The 13,806-nt window shown below is 40.0% G+C and overlaps 5 protein-coding genes across 5 annotated transcripts; all 5 read right to left on the bottom strand.

Moving 5' to 3' along the window:
• Positions 1–688: 688 nt before the first annotated feature.
• LOC309505744 (histone H2B-like) lies at positions 689–1,158 on the bottom strand. Its single transcript, XM_082179218.1, has one exon. The coding sequence runs from the start codon at positions 1,113–1,115 to the stop codon at positions 741–743; it is 375 nt and encodes a 124-aa protein (XP_082035344.1). The 5' UTR covers positions 1,116–1,158; the 3' UTR covers positions 689–740.
• Positions 1,159–1,925: 767 nt separating this feature from the next.
• On the bottom strand, positions 1,926–2,329 carry LOC309505748 (histone H4). Its single transcript, XM_082179221.1, has one exon. The coding sequence runs from the start codon at positions 2,291–2,293 to the stop codon at positions 1,982–1,984; it is 312 nt and encodes a 103-aa protein (XP_082035347.1). The 5' UTR covers positions 2,294–2,329; the 3' UTR covers positions 1,926–1,981.
• Positions 2,330–4,504: 2,175 nt separating this feature from the next.
• Positions 4,505–5,015, bottom strand: LOC309505740 (histone H3.2). Its single transcript, XM_082179214.1, has one exon. The coding sequence runs from the start codon at positions 4,977–4,979 to the stop codon at positions 4,569–4,571; it is 411 nt and encodes a 136-aa protein (XP_082035340.1). The 5' UTR covers positions 4,980–5,015; the 3' UTR covers positions 4,505–4,568.
• A 2,805-nt stretch (positions 5,016–7,820) lies between these two features.
• Positions 7,821–8,306, bottom strand: LOC309505743 (histone H2A). Its single transcript, XM_082179217.1, has one exon. It carries the CDS (start codon positions 8,255–8,257, stop codon positions 7,871–7,873), a length of 387 nt encoding a protein of 128 aa, XP_082035343.1. The 5' UTR covers positions 8,258–8,306; the 3' UTR covers positions 7,821–7,870.
• Positions 8,307–9,073: 767 nt separating this feature from the next.
• On the bottom strand, positions 9,074–9,793 carry LOC309505735 (histone H1-like). Its single transcript, XM_082179208.1, has one exon. The coding sequence runs from the start codon at positions 9,722–9,724 to the stop codon at positions 9,092–9,094; it is 633 nt and encodes a 210-aa protein (XP_082035334.1). The 5' UTR covers positions 9,725–9,793; the 3' UTR covers positions 9,074–9,091.
• Positions 9,794–13,806: the final 4,013 nt, after the last annotated feature.

The raw sequence follows: 13,806 nt of genomic DNA, 5'->3' as shown, positions 1-13,806 counted from the left end.
ACAATATTCTGCTAATCTAAATCAGTTCTAATGATTGGATTAGAAAACAGACATCAGTGTCCTCAGTTAAAGACTTAATATTGAACAAACACAGAGCATATTCATATTTCTATTTGTTTTCAGTTCAGTAATCTAGGCAGGTTGAAATTAAACTTTAATGATATTAGTCTATGTTTATATTTCTGCACAAATTATTATTGTCTGTTTAATAACCAGTTTACTTTCTCCCCTTGTATAATGAAAGTTAATACATCAAACTCTCAGATAATCTCAGGAAGCTGAAATATTCTTTTTCTGGTTTCATTTACTTTCATTTCTCTGGAAATTTAGTACAGCGTTTCTCATCAGTGCCGACAAACCCAAATAAACAGATGAACGCGTGTTTTGTCATAACCCAAAGGCTCTTTGTAGATCCGCCATTGTATCTGATAGAGAACGCTTTTCTTACGAACACCATAAACGCAGTTGGTTGAGGAGAAAGTGGCCGTCACATGTACGATTGCTCTGCAGCAACAATTATAAACATTCGCAGTAAACTGTGTGTGTGTGTGTGTGTGTGAGAAACATGATGAACCACAAAATCTCCGCAATCGTACATAGGTAACGATCACTACAATTAAGCGTTTTAGTTAATATTTACAAATACCATAATTGACTCATCTAGCATAATCAGCTCTTTTCCAGGAGTGTGTGTGTGGCTCTTAAAAGAGCCTTTGTGTGTGTGCTCGCCTCCTCGGCCTCTACTTGGAGCTGGTGTACTTGGTGACAGCCTTGGTGCCCTCAGACACGGCGTGTTTGGCCAGCTCTCCGGGCAGCAGCAGACGCACGGCGGTCTGGATCTCTCTCGACGTGATGGTGGAGCGCTTGTTGTAGTGAGCGAGACGAGACGCCTCACCGGCGATGCGCTCGAAGATGTCGTTGACGAAAGAGTTCATGATGCCCATCGCCTTGGAGGAGATGCCGGTGTCAGGGTGAACCTGCTTCAGCACTTTGTAGACGTAGATGGCGTAGCTCTCCTTCCTGGACTTTCTGCGCTTCTTTCCTCCCTTCCCGGCGGTCTTAGTGACGGCCTTCTTGGAGCCCTTCTTAGGCGCGGACTTGGCTGGTTCAGGCATGATGAGGAATGTTCGTAAAACTGAAGAATCAGTGTGAACTCAAGAGCGACACAGAGGCTTTTATTCACTGCCCTATGCTAATTTACAAGGAGACACTCAAACCTTCTGATTGCCTGTTGTCATTGGCCAAACCCATAAGCTCGTGTTTCATTGGACAACTCAAAGCATCAAGAGCGGAACGAGGGCCAATCACAGGCGCTTAAATAATAGCCCCGCCCACCGCCCCATATTTGAACGACATAGTTTCCTTTGTTTCATTTCCCGCACTTTTAATTTATTTATAGATTTTAGAGATATTTTGAAAATAATAAGCGGTTCTAGACACACATTCTGCACAATCGTGTAATTAAAACTCATTCAATGTGTTTATAAGTGGTTTTAGAGGAAAGTGAGCAATAACAGCCAGACCTTTAAAAACAGCTTTTTCTCATAACTTCATTTATTCATTCCACTGTTTAAACTAGTAGCAAATAGTTTATAAATAGTTGCAAATAAAAGCCCATTTGAGTTTAAAAAAAATGATAATCTGGTTTTATTTTCTGTATTTTCACTTCTGCTTACTTTGGTACCATTTCTGATTTGGTCCATTTTGTAAAACATTTAGCATCTGTAAACGGATAAATATTGTTTAATTCAGATAAAATACTTCAGATATTAACTGTTAAATAAAGAAAATGAAAATATACTGTTAGCCTAGTATCAATACATTAGTGTATCATTTTAGGAGATCATTAATAGAGCACAATGATTAAGTCTTATAACTGATGGTATGGCCTGCCATTGCTAAATCATGGACTCTTTAAGTGAGAGAGTGTGTGGCTCTTAAAAGAGCCGTTGGATTCGTCGGTTTCTCGTGTTTCAGGCGTTTATCCCCCGAAGCCGTACAAGGTGCGTCCCTGTCGCTTCAGCGCGTACACAACATCCATGGCGGTGACGGTCTTCCTCTTGGCGTGCTCGGTATAGGTGACGGCATCGCGGATCACGTTCTCCAGGAACACCTTCAACACACCGCGGGTCTCCTCGTAGATCAGCCCAGAGATGCGCTTGACGCCGCCGCGACGCGCCAGACGCCGAATGGCGGGTTTGGTGATTCCCTGGATGTTATCGCGCAGAACTTTACGATGACGCTTCGCTCCTCCTTTCCCGAGTCCTTTCCCGCCTTTGCCTCTTCCAGACATGATGCTTTACAGGATTGATGCGATACTCAAACGATGACGAGTAGAATAGATATGAGTGTTGAAGGGAGGCCTTTTATCTATATGGGGAGTAACAGGACCTGAGAGAAACCAGCGCAGCGTCACATGGTCACGTGGAATTTAACCGCCACCCCGCTCTGATGGAGCTTCTCCTTTGTTTTATATGAAATATTAATAATGTTTCAGATCATGTAATTTACAGTAGTACTGGTTGATAATGAACAGTGATGTTCTACAAGCACAGCAAAGTAAACATAAAAATAATAAACATAAATATCATATCACAATATTGATTATTGTAAAAATATGAATAGTAGCATCTGATATATTACTCTGTTTATGCGCGCGCACGGGCGTGTGTGTGTGTGTGTGTGTGTGTGTGTGTGTGTGTGTGTGTGTGTGTGTGTGTGTGTGTGTGTCCTGGTAAACCCTACATATGGGGACTATCTGAAATCCTTGTCCATTTCTGCTAAATGGAAACAGGCGCTCATGACTCAGTCATGTTACTCACCGGCTGTCTAATTAATGCCATAAACTCTGATCATATAAAACACAAATTGCCTATTGTGGGCCATTCCACCGAATGGGTGACATTTGCTTGTTGTAACTCTTGAAAATTAAACTTTATTTCAACAGTCTAATACTACACACATTTAACTATTCAAACTGTGTATTGGCCAATCTTAGGTAACTTTATTTCATATTTACACGGTTTCTAAGCAGAAGATGATGCATGTTACCGAAACGCTTGTGCCATTTAAAAAGCATGTTTAAAAGCATGTCAATTAATTCATTTGTTTTCCCCACAAGAAACTGTTTATTTGAAAGAGATTGCTGGTTATATGTTCAGATAATTGATATTTGTGACGAAAAAAAAAAAAAATCACTATATATTAAGGCAAGGTGTATTTTGATAAGAACAAAGCAATTTTTTTTTTTTTTTTAAAGACCGAAACCTCAAGTTTATAAAAAAAAAAAATTATAATTGAATTTATTAAACAATTGTATAAATGATGGACCAAACAAAACTGATAACAAAACAGTGGTTTAACTTTATATTTTTAGAAATAAAATAAACCTAGTTTGTCTGCTTCCCTTGCGATGTGCCGTGAGTGTTTCTGCTCCTGCATAGTGTGAGTTCTCTCCTTCTTCTACACAATATAAGACACAGATAAAGTGTGTAAGTCACTCAGTGGTGGACTGGCTCCTGGAAGTAACGTGTTCACATTGTCAAACTATAATACTAATGTCTACAATTTAAGCAACTGCGACCTTAAAACTCATCATTCAGGTGAATAGTGTTATATCAACTAATATTTACAGTATTAAATCAACAAAACAGAGGACTCGACTCACTCCTGTTACTTTAACTCACTCCTGTTATTCTACAGTTCAGCAACAGGACTGAAGTTATAAGATGCTGATATCATGAGGACACTGAGCAGATTCTACTGACTCACCAAAAGTTCATATTTATTTTGAAAATAAATAAAGTCTGAGAAATAATTTAGGTAACAGGACAGTATGTTGAGATGGACCAACTTCATCAAATTCATTAATTCATTCAATTTCATCAAATATACAGAAATTAAAATGAGAGGACAAACTTTTGGTCTTCAGAAGATCCAGATGATGCAACTTCCTGTTGGAGATGTGTCTTGTGGAATGATCCAAGTTTTTCAGAGGGGGAATGAATTAAATTTATCACAACTAAAATGTGTATTTTATCTAAAATATTAGATCAAATATTTTTTCTCAAAAAACAAAAACAAACATTTTAAAGCATAGATTAGATATGGAATCATAACAATGCAAAAACAAATCTGTAGGATTTTAATAAATATATTTCATGGTAAAGTTTAGAGAGAGTGGGGACATGAAACAAATGTTTTATTTTTTCTTAGTGTTAGATGTAGTTATTTATTTTTAGTTATACAGTTTTAATGTATAGTTGCTTAATGTGCATGAAACTTTGCTTACTTGTATAATGTATTTTAGAGTTAATTTGATGCAGTGGTATGACTCTTGTATATTTAAATAAACACTATAAGGTGATAGTCTGGAAATATATTTTTTCTAACTCTTTCTCCTCAGTGTCTGAGATCTGGCATGACCGAGACCTAACCCTGCACTGCTGTAGGAGCCTGTTGCTTATACTCGGCGTTACACTGGAAATAAGTCTCGTTTACAGGAAGTGTTGTGGCTCTTAAAAGAGCCGTTGGGTTTGACGCGCGCGTGCACAGCAGCGACGGCGGGTTTAAGCGCGCTCTCCGCGGATACGGCGCGCCAGCTGGATGTCCTTGGGCATGATGGTGACTCTCTTGGCATGGATGGCGCACAGGTTGGTGTCCTCAAACAGACCCACCAGATAAGCCTCGCTGGCCTCCTGCAGGGCCATGACTGCGGAGCTCTGGAAGCGCAGGTCCGTCTTGAAGTCCTGGGCGATTTCTCTCACCAGCCGCTGGAAAGGCAGTTTGCGGATCAGCAACTCGGTGGACTTCTGATAGCGGCGGATCTCCCGCAGAGCCACGGTCCCGGGCCGGTACCGATGGGGCTTCTTGACGCCGCCGGTGGCGGGCGCGCTCTTCCGCGCTGCTTTAGTCGCGAGCTGCTTCCTCGGGGCTTTGCCACCGGTGGATTTACGAGCGGTCTGCTTGGTTCTTGCCATGGCTGCAGTTTCTTCTCTATTAGGGCGCGGGAATAAATGCTGCTTTTTGTTACACGCCTGCTTTTATAGCGTTGGACCGTCACGAGCTCATAGTGTCGCGATGATGCAGAGGCTTGTGATTGGCTAGTGTGTGACGTGTGCTATGACTGCTAGCCAATGACTGCGCGTTTCCTCTTTTCAAACAAGCGGAGGGTTTCCCGCTCAACACGCTTTTGTTCAGTTGCTACTTTCCTCATATATTCCTACATTTTCTTCCTCAAATTCAAATATTGAAGCATTTATGGATAAATTTGACACACATAGTTGACATCTGCAGAGAACAGTATCCGGATGTAATACAGCATACCTGGAGTAAAGACCGTTCAAGGCAGTCCAGAATTGATTATTGGTTGATTTGTAAAACATGAATAATATCTCTAATAATATTAGCAACAGCCTAATATTAGTGTCTGACCATAATGACATTTATATTTCAGTTATTTTGTCGCAAAATATGGCAATTACAGCCTCTAAACCGTCACTTGGGAAATGAAACAGCTCCCTCCTTAAATATGAAAAGGCCAAGCAACAGATTATTGAACTAATCCAGATTTACTGGGAAAGGGCTGAATCACCAAAAGCTTATGGACGTAACTGGGAGCTTTTAAAATATGAATTAGGGAAGTTCTTAAGAAAATGTGGAAGTAATATAGCAAAGCAAAATAGATTAATAGTGGATGAATCTGCTGTATCATTTAATGAACCATTGACAGATATTCAAAGCACTGAATATTCCAAACTACAAACTACATGAGATGCAGATCCACAGCTGAAGAAGCCTGTGTTAGATCCAGGACAAATGGCTGGAAGAAGGAGAGAACAATTCAGCCTTTTTTATATATATATATATATATATATATTTTTATATTTAATAAATATTTATATTTATTTTATTTTTCTGTATAGATCCACTAAAATTGGTTGGACAAGATCCAATGCTGTGAATATTTCTATTGCTCCCGTCCACAAATTATAAAGTTATCAATAATCCTACGGAAATAGCTTCTTTTTTTTTTTTTTTTTTTTTTTTTTTTGCTCCAAATCCTATAATAACTTGATTTATTAATACTAATAATACTAATATTTATAAATCAAGATATTGTGATAATTATTTTTTTCCGTTGCCCTGGCAACTTATTTGTGTCTGTTTATCTTTTAGTCTTATTTGTTTGGTTGCTCTCATGTTTATCTGTATTGCTTTAATGCTCTGTAATGTTTAATAAAAAATAATAATGAAAAAAATAAATCATTCAATCAGTGTAACAGCTTTATTCTCACATTGCTGGATTTATTTGTTCTGAAATACTCGCCTTAATTCCCAGTGTGTCCCTCATAACAATTTAATAACTACCCATGTCATATCTATGATAATTCTCACATTTGGGGCGGAAAATAAAAATAGACAAATTGTTTGGTCTTTATTTATTTTTATTTTTTTTATGTTTTCAATTTAGATGTTTAACTAAAACCTATTGTGTTAGTCTTTAATTAATTTTTTATTTTTTATTTAATGTTTATTTAACAGGGACAAATGCATAGAACATTGCTTTATAAAGAATACAAAGTAGATGCCATGCATACAGGTTTATAGCCATGACTAATTTGCAACCCCTGTCCCTGGTTAGGCTTGTAAAATTAAAACAGAAATTACAGAGTATTGAATTAAAAAATTATAACTATTAAAATACATACAAAAAATACATCCCATACATGAAATAAGATATGGGCTTAAATGGATGTAGAAATCACAATAAAACAGAGTCTAGACACATTTAACAATACAAAAACACAGAAGTATGTATATGTCTGTGCATGCTAACATATGCAACTTTATGTTTGTATGCATTGTGTTGTATCCTGTACAGTCAGTGTTCACAGAGCTGTTTCAGTTTCAGCCATTGCTTTAAATGTGTATTCAAAACCTTGAGCTCTGTCAGTGTGTTCATTTAACATGTCAGTGCAAGAAATGCATTCATTTTTAATCATCTTCCATATTTTCCCCCAAAAGAATATGTATATTAGTGTGACGGGGTTAAAGACTGAAACCGGTCTGAAGGGAGACATTGCCTTCAATGTGATATTTTTAATTTAGTCTCTCTCTCATATTGTGCCCTTCTGTCTGCTCATCATTTCTTCATGAACAATGAAGTCTTTCTGCTGCTGAAGTGGCTCCATTTCTGAGATCAGCTGCTCCTCAGAGTTTCAGTGACACATTATATCAAATATTATATTCATAACTAAATTATGAGTTGGCATGATTATATTTTTACTCAAATCATGACTGTTTTATTATTATTTTATTATTAAAATGATTCATAAATCAAGTGAAAAACAAATGAAATCTACAGATATGTGACTAAATATAGTTAAAACTTTAAATTTATTTTTTAAATATGTTTTAAACTTTATACTTTTTTCACAATAACGTAACAAATACAATATTGCAGAAACAAAATGTATAGATTACACATTTTGTTAAATATTTTTGAAGTACTAAAATTATTTTTATTCATTAAAATGGACATACCAAAGTATCATGACAAGCAATGTTGGTGAACCACCACTTTATAAAGTCTGGGGGACTGAAATATGACTGAATCCCAGATACTGCGGTTTTGATTTTGGATAATCTATTAATATCTAAAACGTCTTGTTAGACATGATGTTATATATAAGGAGAGATGGGTTGGGTTGTGAATGGGTCTCTAGTTTTGCTCCACTAAAGATGTCATGTTTCTCCTCAACCAAACGGGTTTCAGGCGTTTATAACCATGAACACAGAAAAACTCTTAGAGATGAAGTGTGTGGCTCTTAAAAGAGCCTTTGGGGGGTCAGAGAGCCAGGCTGGAGCCTCATTTGGCCTTGGCGGGCTTCTCGGTCTTCTTGGGCAGCAGCACGGCCTGGATGTTGGGCAACACGCCGCCCTGAGCGATGGTCACTCCGCCCAGAAGCTTGTTCAGCTCCTCGTCATTGCGCACCGCCAGCTGCAGGTGACGGGGGATGATGCGGGTCTTCTTGTTGTCCCGAGCGGCGTTTCCAGCCAACTCCAGGATCTCCGCGGTCAGATACTCGAGCACAGCCGCCAGATACACGGGAGCTCCGGCACCGACGCGCTCGGCGTAATTGCCTTTACGGAGGAGCCTGTGGACACGGCCGACGGGGAACTGCAGCCCTGCCCTGGACGAGCGAGTCTTGGCTTTTGCTCGCGCTTTGCCGCCGGTTTTGCCTCTGCCGCTCATTTTAACAGTGACTTTCTAAAACCTTCAGTCGAAGAGAACAGAATGAAGAGTATACGCCTCCACACACTGCCTTTACACGAGAGAGCCAGTCGCCCATTGGCTTAGAGTCTGAGAAGATTTCAACCAATCACTGAACTTCCCTCCGAAGCCCAACCTCCCTTAATTACGCTGACAGAAGAGATGAAACTAATTAAATATTTGTACAACATTGTAAAAGTACAAAAATGTATATTATTCGCTGTTCCCAACAAAAGTGCTTCACCTTTCACTGTATATTCTGCGCACATTAACCGTCTGATACTCTACAGAATTATTGGAGTTAAATCACTGCTTATTGTTGTTTGTATTGCCACAATTCTGTTGTGTGTGTATATATATATATTCTGTACTGTTATGAATCTTATCTGAACTGTGATTATTACTGTCTGAACCTTTCGGGCCATTTTTACCTGTAATCAATTTATTTTGGATTCTTTTGACTCATTTTAGATATAAAGTGTTTTATAGTAACACTGTACATTAAGGTTCATTAGTTAGCATTAGTTAATGTATTAACTAACACAATCTAACAACGAGCAATACATATTAATCTGTTAATGTTAGTTAATAAAAATACAGCTGTTGTTCATGTTCTTTTCAGTGCATTAACTAATGTTAACAAATACAACCTTTGATTTTAATCATGTATTAGTAAATGTTGAAATTAATATTAACTAAGATTAATAAATGCAGTATTGCTCATTGTTTCATGTTAACTAATGAACCTTATAGTTTTGCTCTTTACTGGGAGTCAGTGGGTGGCTCTTAAAAGAGCCGTTGAGGAACGAACAGTGTTTATCTCTTCTTGGGAGGTCCCCTTTTAGGCTTGGCGGCTTGAGGCTTTGCCGCCTTCGGTTTCGCCGCCTTGGCCTTTTTCGGGCTCTTGGCTGCTTTCTTCGCGGCCGCGGGCTTCTTCGCCTTCTTGGGGCTCTTCGTCGCCTTCTTAGCGGCCTTGGCGACGGGTTTCTTGGCCTTCTTGGGCGATTTCTTCGCGGCTGCGGGCTTCTTTGCTGCGGCGCTCTTGGGCTTCTTGGCAGCGGCGGGTTTCTTGGCCGCGGGCTTCTTCGCTTTAGGAGCCGCGGGTTTCTTGGCCACGGGCTTCTTCTTGCTCTCGGCTTGCTGCTTGTTGAGCTTGAAGGAGCCCGAGGCGCCGGTTCCCTTGACCTGCACCAGGGTGCCTTTAGTCACCAGGCTCTTGATGGCGATCTTGACGCGGGAGTTGTTCTTCTCCACATCGTAGCCGCTGGCAGCGAGCGCCTTCTTCAGCGCGGCGAGGGACACGCCGCTCCTCTCCTTGGACGCGGACACCGCTTTGACGATCAGCTCGCCGACGCCTGGACCTGCTTTCTTGGCTTTCGCAGTAGCGGACTTCTTCTTGGGCGCTTTGGCCGGGGCGGCAGCGGCCGGGGCGGGGGAGGTTTCTGCCATCTCTCTCTCTCTGATCGGTTGATGATCTGCAGGCTTTCACACACGGTCTGCTTTCAGCGATCAATGATCAGCGCTCGCGGCGCTGCGCTCTTAAACAACACATGAGAACCTCGTAGACTCAACCTGCCCGCTCGGTGCCTGTGCGTCCACGAGCCGCGGACTCTTGTGTTTTCTTCTCGTACATTTGGGCCGAAACTGGAGCGATACAATAGTTTGTCGCGGTCAAAACAAAGTGAACAGCAAGCAGAGGTTCTGGGCTTTCATTAGAGACTAAAATACGCGAAGAGGAAATGTTTCTTTTGCCTCCGTCAGATCAAATCCAAGGCGAGCATCAGCCGCGGGGAAAAGCTGTGGGTAAATGTGACGGATAGTTTTAATGTAAAAGAGTGTAAAAGTCTCAAGGCGTCCTCTGTGTGTTCAGCAAACAGTCTGAAAGAGACTTTAATGAAATCAGCATCAGTGAGGGTCGAGGGGAGGCTTTGACACAGATGTTGTTTTGGACCGACTGAAGCACAAGAAGATCATCCAGAGTCTGTCAGTGACTCTCATCTCTGGCCTTATAATAATCCTCATCCTCATCAATACGTATCACACAGCATTAATGTTTTACTTGTTTTCATAAGCGGATGCACATCATATCAAGTCAAGTCAAGTTTATTTGTATAGCGCTTTTCACAATACAGATTGTATCAAAGCAGCTTCACAGTATTAAATTAAAATAATACAACAAAGTTTGTTTCAAGAGGAATTTATTGATTGATAAAATTAAATTAAATATCCCCCAAATATCCCCAACTGAGCAAGCCAAAGGCAACATTTTGATATATCACCAATATATCAAAATGTAAATCATCATTTGTTTCTCAGGTTTCGGCTTGTGAATGATGATTGTGTTAAAGCTCTGAATGAGTTTCTCATGTAAAGCAAGTGACTTAAAAACAACTTATTGTTCTCACTATTCCCTCCTTGTTCTAGCTTGTACTTTTCTGGACAATGTTTTGTATTGTATTTCTAATATCATTGCCTCCTTTAAGACTGTATTTCTCTATAAGTCTCCGGATAAAATCATCTGCTAAATGAATGAATGTAAATAATAAAGCGCAGGTCACTCATTGTAATTTTGATATATTTTGATTTAACCACTATTAAAAACTGATTCATGAAATAGTCATATATTTACAGTATATGTTGGATATATTTGCACAGATGTTGGGGTTTTAGTCAGGCTATATAGTTTTCTGACCCAGGAATATATTTGTCTTACTCTTGTTCTTGTGGAAAGAAATGGGTCTCATGACACAGTAATTATATGAATCATAATTTTCCTAATGTTTCCTCATTAGTGAGGATATTTTGTGATTCACATGTAAAACCAAACATACTCCATCTCTTTTTAAGGATCCAACAATTATTTTAAGTTTTTATTTTTTTTTATTTTTAACAGTCTTGTTAATGCAAATTACCCAAAATACTGAAGCCTAATGTTGAACTAGATGCACTTTTTTTTTTTTTTTTTTTTACTGTCCCTATAAACTTTGCTATATTACCAGCTAGTCAAAGTTAATAAAAAAAAATATATATATATTTTTTTATATGAACTACATTGTGTGTCAAAAAGGTGAAGTAAACAGGCCTACATGTTATAATATGAAAATGAGTTGTAGGACAATAAGATTGCTGGTCCACAGATATAAAGCAGAAAGACAGTTTAAAATGACTAAATTACAGAAAACAGCGAAAAGCAAAGGCACAATCTAAATGCAAACAGATCAGAGGAAGAAAGTCCAGTCAAGTCACCTGTATTTATTAAAGCAATGAGACGGAGTGCCTAAACCCCCCTTAGCTGTTCTAAATCCACTGTAAAACACGTCCTCAAGGGGCTTATTGCTTTTATAAAACAGTTACCCCATAAAAATATTCATTTTAATATTTATTTTATTCATAAAATAAACACCAGCAACAAAAAATATAACGTTATAACACATTTATTCCTCCGCCAAGAAATGTAGTTCCAAAGAGATTGCTAAGCAACACATGCAGCAACAAAGCATTACAAACAGCAGTTGTGCAGTAACACTAATGTAATGTGCTTACAGGTGTGTGTGTGTGTGTGTGTGTGTGTGTGTGTGTGTGTGTGTGTGTGTGTGTGTGTGTGTGTGTGTGTGTGTGTGTGTGTGTGGAGTAACACTAATGTTATGCGCTCACAGGAGTGTGTGTGTGTGTGTGTGTGTGTGTGTGTGTGTGTGTGTGTGTGTGTGTGTGTGTGTGTGTGTGTGTGTGTGTGTGTGGAGTAACACTAATGTAATGCGCTCACAGGTGTGTGTTTGTTGAGTAACACTAATGTAATGCGCTCACAGGTGTGTGTTTGTGGAGTAACACTAATGTAACGCGGTCACAGGTGTGTGTGTGTGTGTGTGTGTGTGTGTGTGTGTGTGTGTGTGTGTGTGTGTGTGTGTGTGTGTGTGTGTGTGTGTGTGTGTGTGGAGTAACACTAATGTAATGCGGTCACAGGTGTGTGTGTTTGTGGAGTAACACTAATGTAATGTGGTCACAGGTGTGTGTTTGTAGAGTAACACTAACAGTTGCCGTCTCTACTGCCATGACATCATCATATTAAATGCGAATTTTTCATTCCGTGTTTCCCCATCCGCTCCTCTGCAACCAACGAGAGGAACGTCTGCACGTCCACTGACCACAATTCAGCCATTTCTTTTTTTAAGTTTATACTCTTTTTTTTTTTTTTAAGCAAATACTTTTAAAACAGGCGCTACAGCGTTGGCTGTTGTCTACTGGCTATTTAAATCTAGCGGGTTTAGTGTCTCGTGTTGTAAATACAATGACGCTGGTAGTGATGATTCTGTCTGACCAATGAGTGATCTGCAGTGTTTTCACGTCACATTTTAGTATCGATACGGTACGCTTGCAACCTCAACAGAGGTGGTACCATTTAAAGCGAGCCGAAGCGAGCCATACCGTACCATGCAGTGGAAATGCGCCATAAGTGAGCCGTACCGAACCGAGCCGTACCGTACCATGCAGTGGAAAAGCGCCATAATGTAATGCGCTCACAGGTGTGTGTATGTGGAGTAACACTAATGTAACGCGGTCACTGGTGTGTGTTTGTGGAGTAACACTAATGTAACGCGGTCACAGGTGTGTGTTTGTGGAGTAACACTAATGTTATGCGGTCACAGGTGTGTGTTTGTGGAGTAAAGGGCCATACACACCGGGACGAATATCGGCGCGCGTTATTCGCCAGCGTTTTTCAACGCGTTTTTTGTGTTCACACCCAAGCGTTTTTCGCTGATGATGAGCCGAGTGAACATGCAAATTCATTCCCTGACATTAGATGGCGCTTAATGTAAAACAGAAATACAATACCACTCCATAACAGTCTATTCTCTGCAATACCACTCCATAACAGTCTATTCTCTGCAATACCACTCCATAACAGTTCTCTTTTAACAAGATTTTTGTAATCGCTGTCGCGTTTGTCATATAGTTCTTTATTCCGACACCAACGAGACCAGCAGCTCTACATTCATCTTGCCTTGCATCTTCCTCGTCATTTCTTCCCGGCAGTGTCTGTCTATGGGCAGTGTAGACGCTACTTGGCGTATATCTTCTTCGCTGTTACGTATGTGTGCTCGGCAAGACCGTTTTGTGTTTGAGCGCCCCCAAGTTGTGTTTTACTGTAACTTCAGAAGCTCCAGACATGAGTAAAAGCGCCAATCTCATTGGTCGGATATTTTTTGACGCGGCGCGTCAAACCAAAAAAACGAACCCGCCGTTTTTCGCGTCGGTGTGCACACTCACATTGGCGCCCTTTGTTTAGTCACGAGGCGTTAAACGTCGGCGAATATCGCGCGCGAAATTCGTCCCGGTGTGTACGGGCCTTAACACTAATGTAATGCGCTCACAGGTGAGTGTTTGTGGAGTAACACTAATGTAATGCGCTCACAGGTGTGTGTTTGTGGAGTAACACTAATGTAATGCGGTCACAGGTGTGTGTTTGTGGAGTAACACTGATGTTATGCGGTCACAGGTGTGTGTTTGTGGAGTAACACTAATGTAATGCGCTC

The sequence above is a fragment of the Leuciscus leuciscus genome (assembly GCF_965113295.1).
Source record: "Leuciscus leuciscus genome assembly, chromosome: 9".
NCBI classification, from domain to species: Eukaryota; Metazoa; Chordata; class Actinopteri; order Cypriniformes; family Leuciscidae; genus Leuciscus; species Leuciscus leuciscus.
Note: the sequence above shows the minus strand (reverse complement) of the source record. Positions and strands in the feature narration are given on the sequence as shown.

Bases quoted from the DNA above. Each gene is read 5' to 3' on its own strand.
- LOC309505744 (XM_082179218.1), bottom strand. From the start codon at position 1,115: ATGCCTGAACCAGCCAAGTCCGCGCCTAAGAAGGGCTCCAAGAAGGCC.
- LOC309505748 (XM_082179221.1), bottom strand. From the start codon at position 2,293: ATGTCTGGAAGAGGCAAAGGCGGGAAAGGACTCGGGAAAGGAGGAGCG.
- LOC309505740 (XM_082179214.1), bottom strand. From the start codon at position 4,979: ATGGCAAGAACCAAGCAGACCGCTCGTAAATCCACCGGTGGCAAAGCC.
- LOC309505743 (XM_082179217.1), bottom strand. From the start codon at position 8,257: ATGAGCGGCAGAGGCAAAACCGGCGGCAAAGCGCGAGCAAAAGCCAAG.
- LOC309505735 (XM_082179208.1), bottom strand. From the start codon at position 9,724: ATGGCAGAAACCTCCCCCGCCCCGGCCGCTGCCGCCCCGGCCAAAGCG.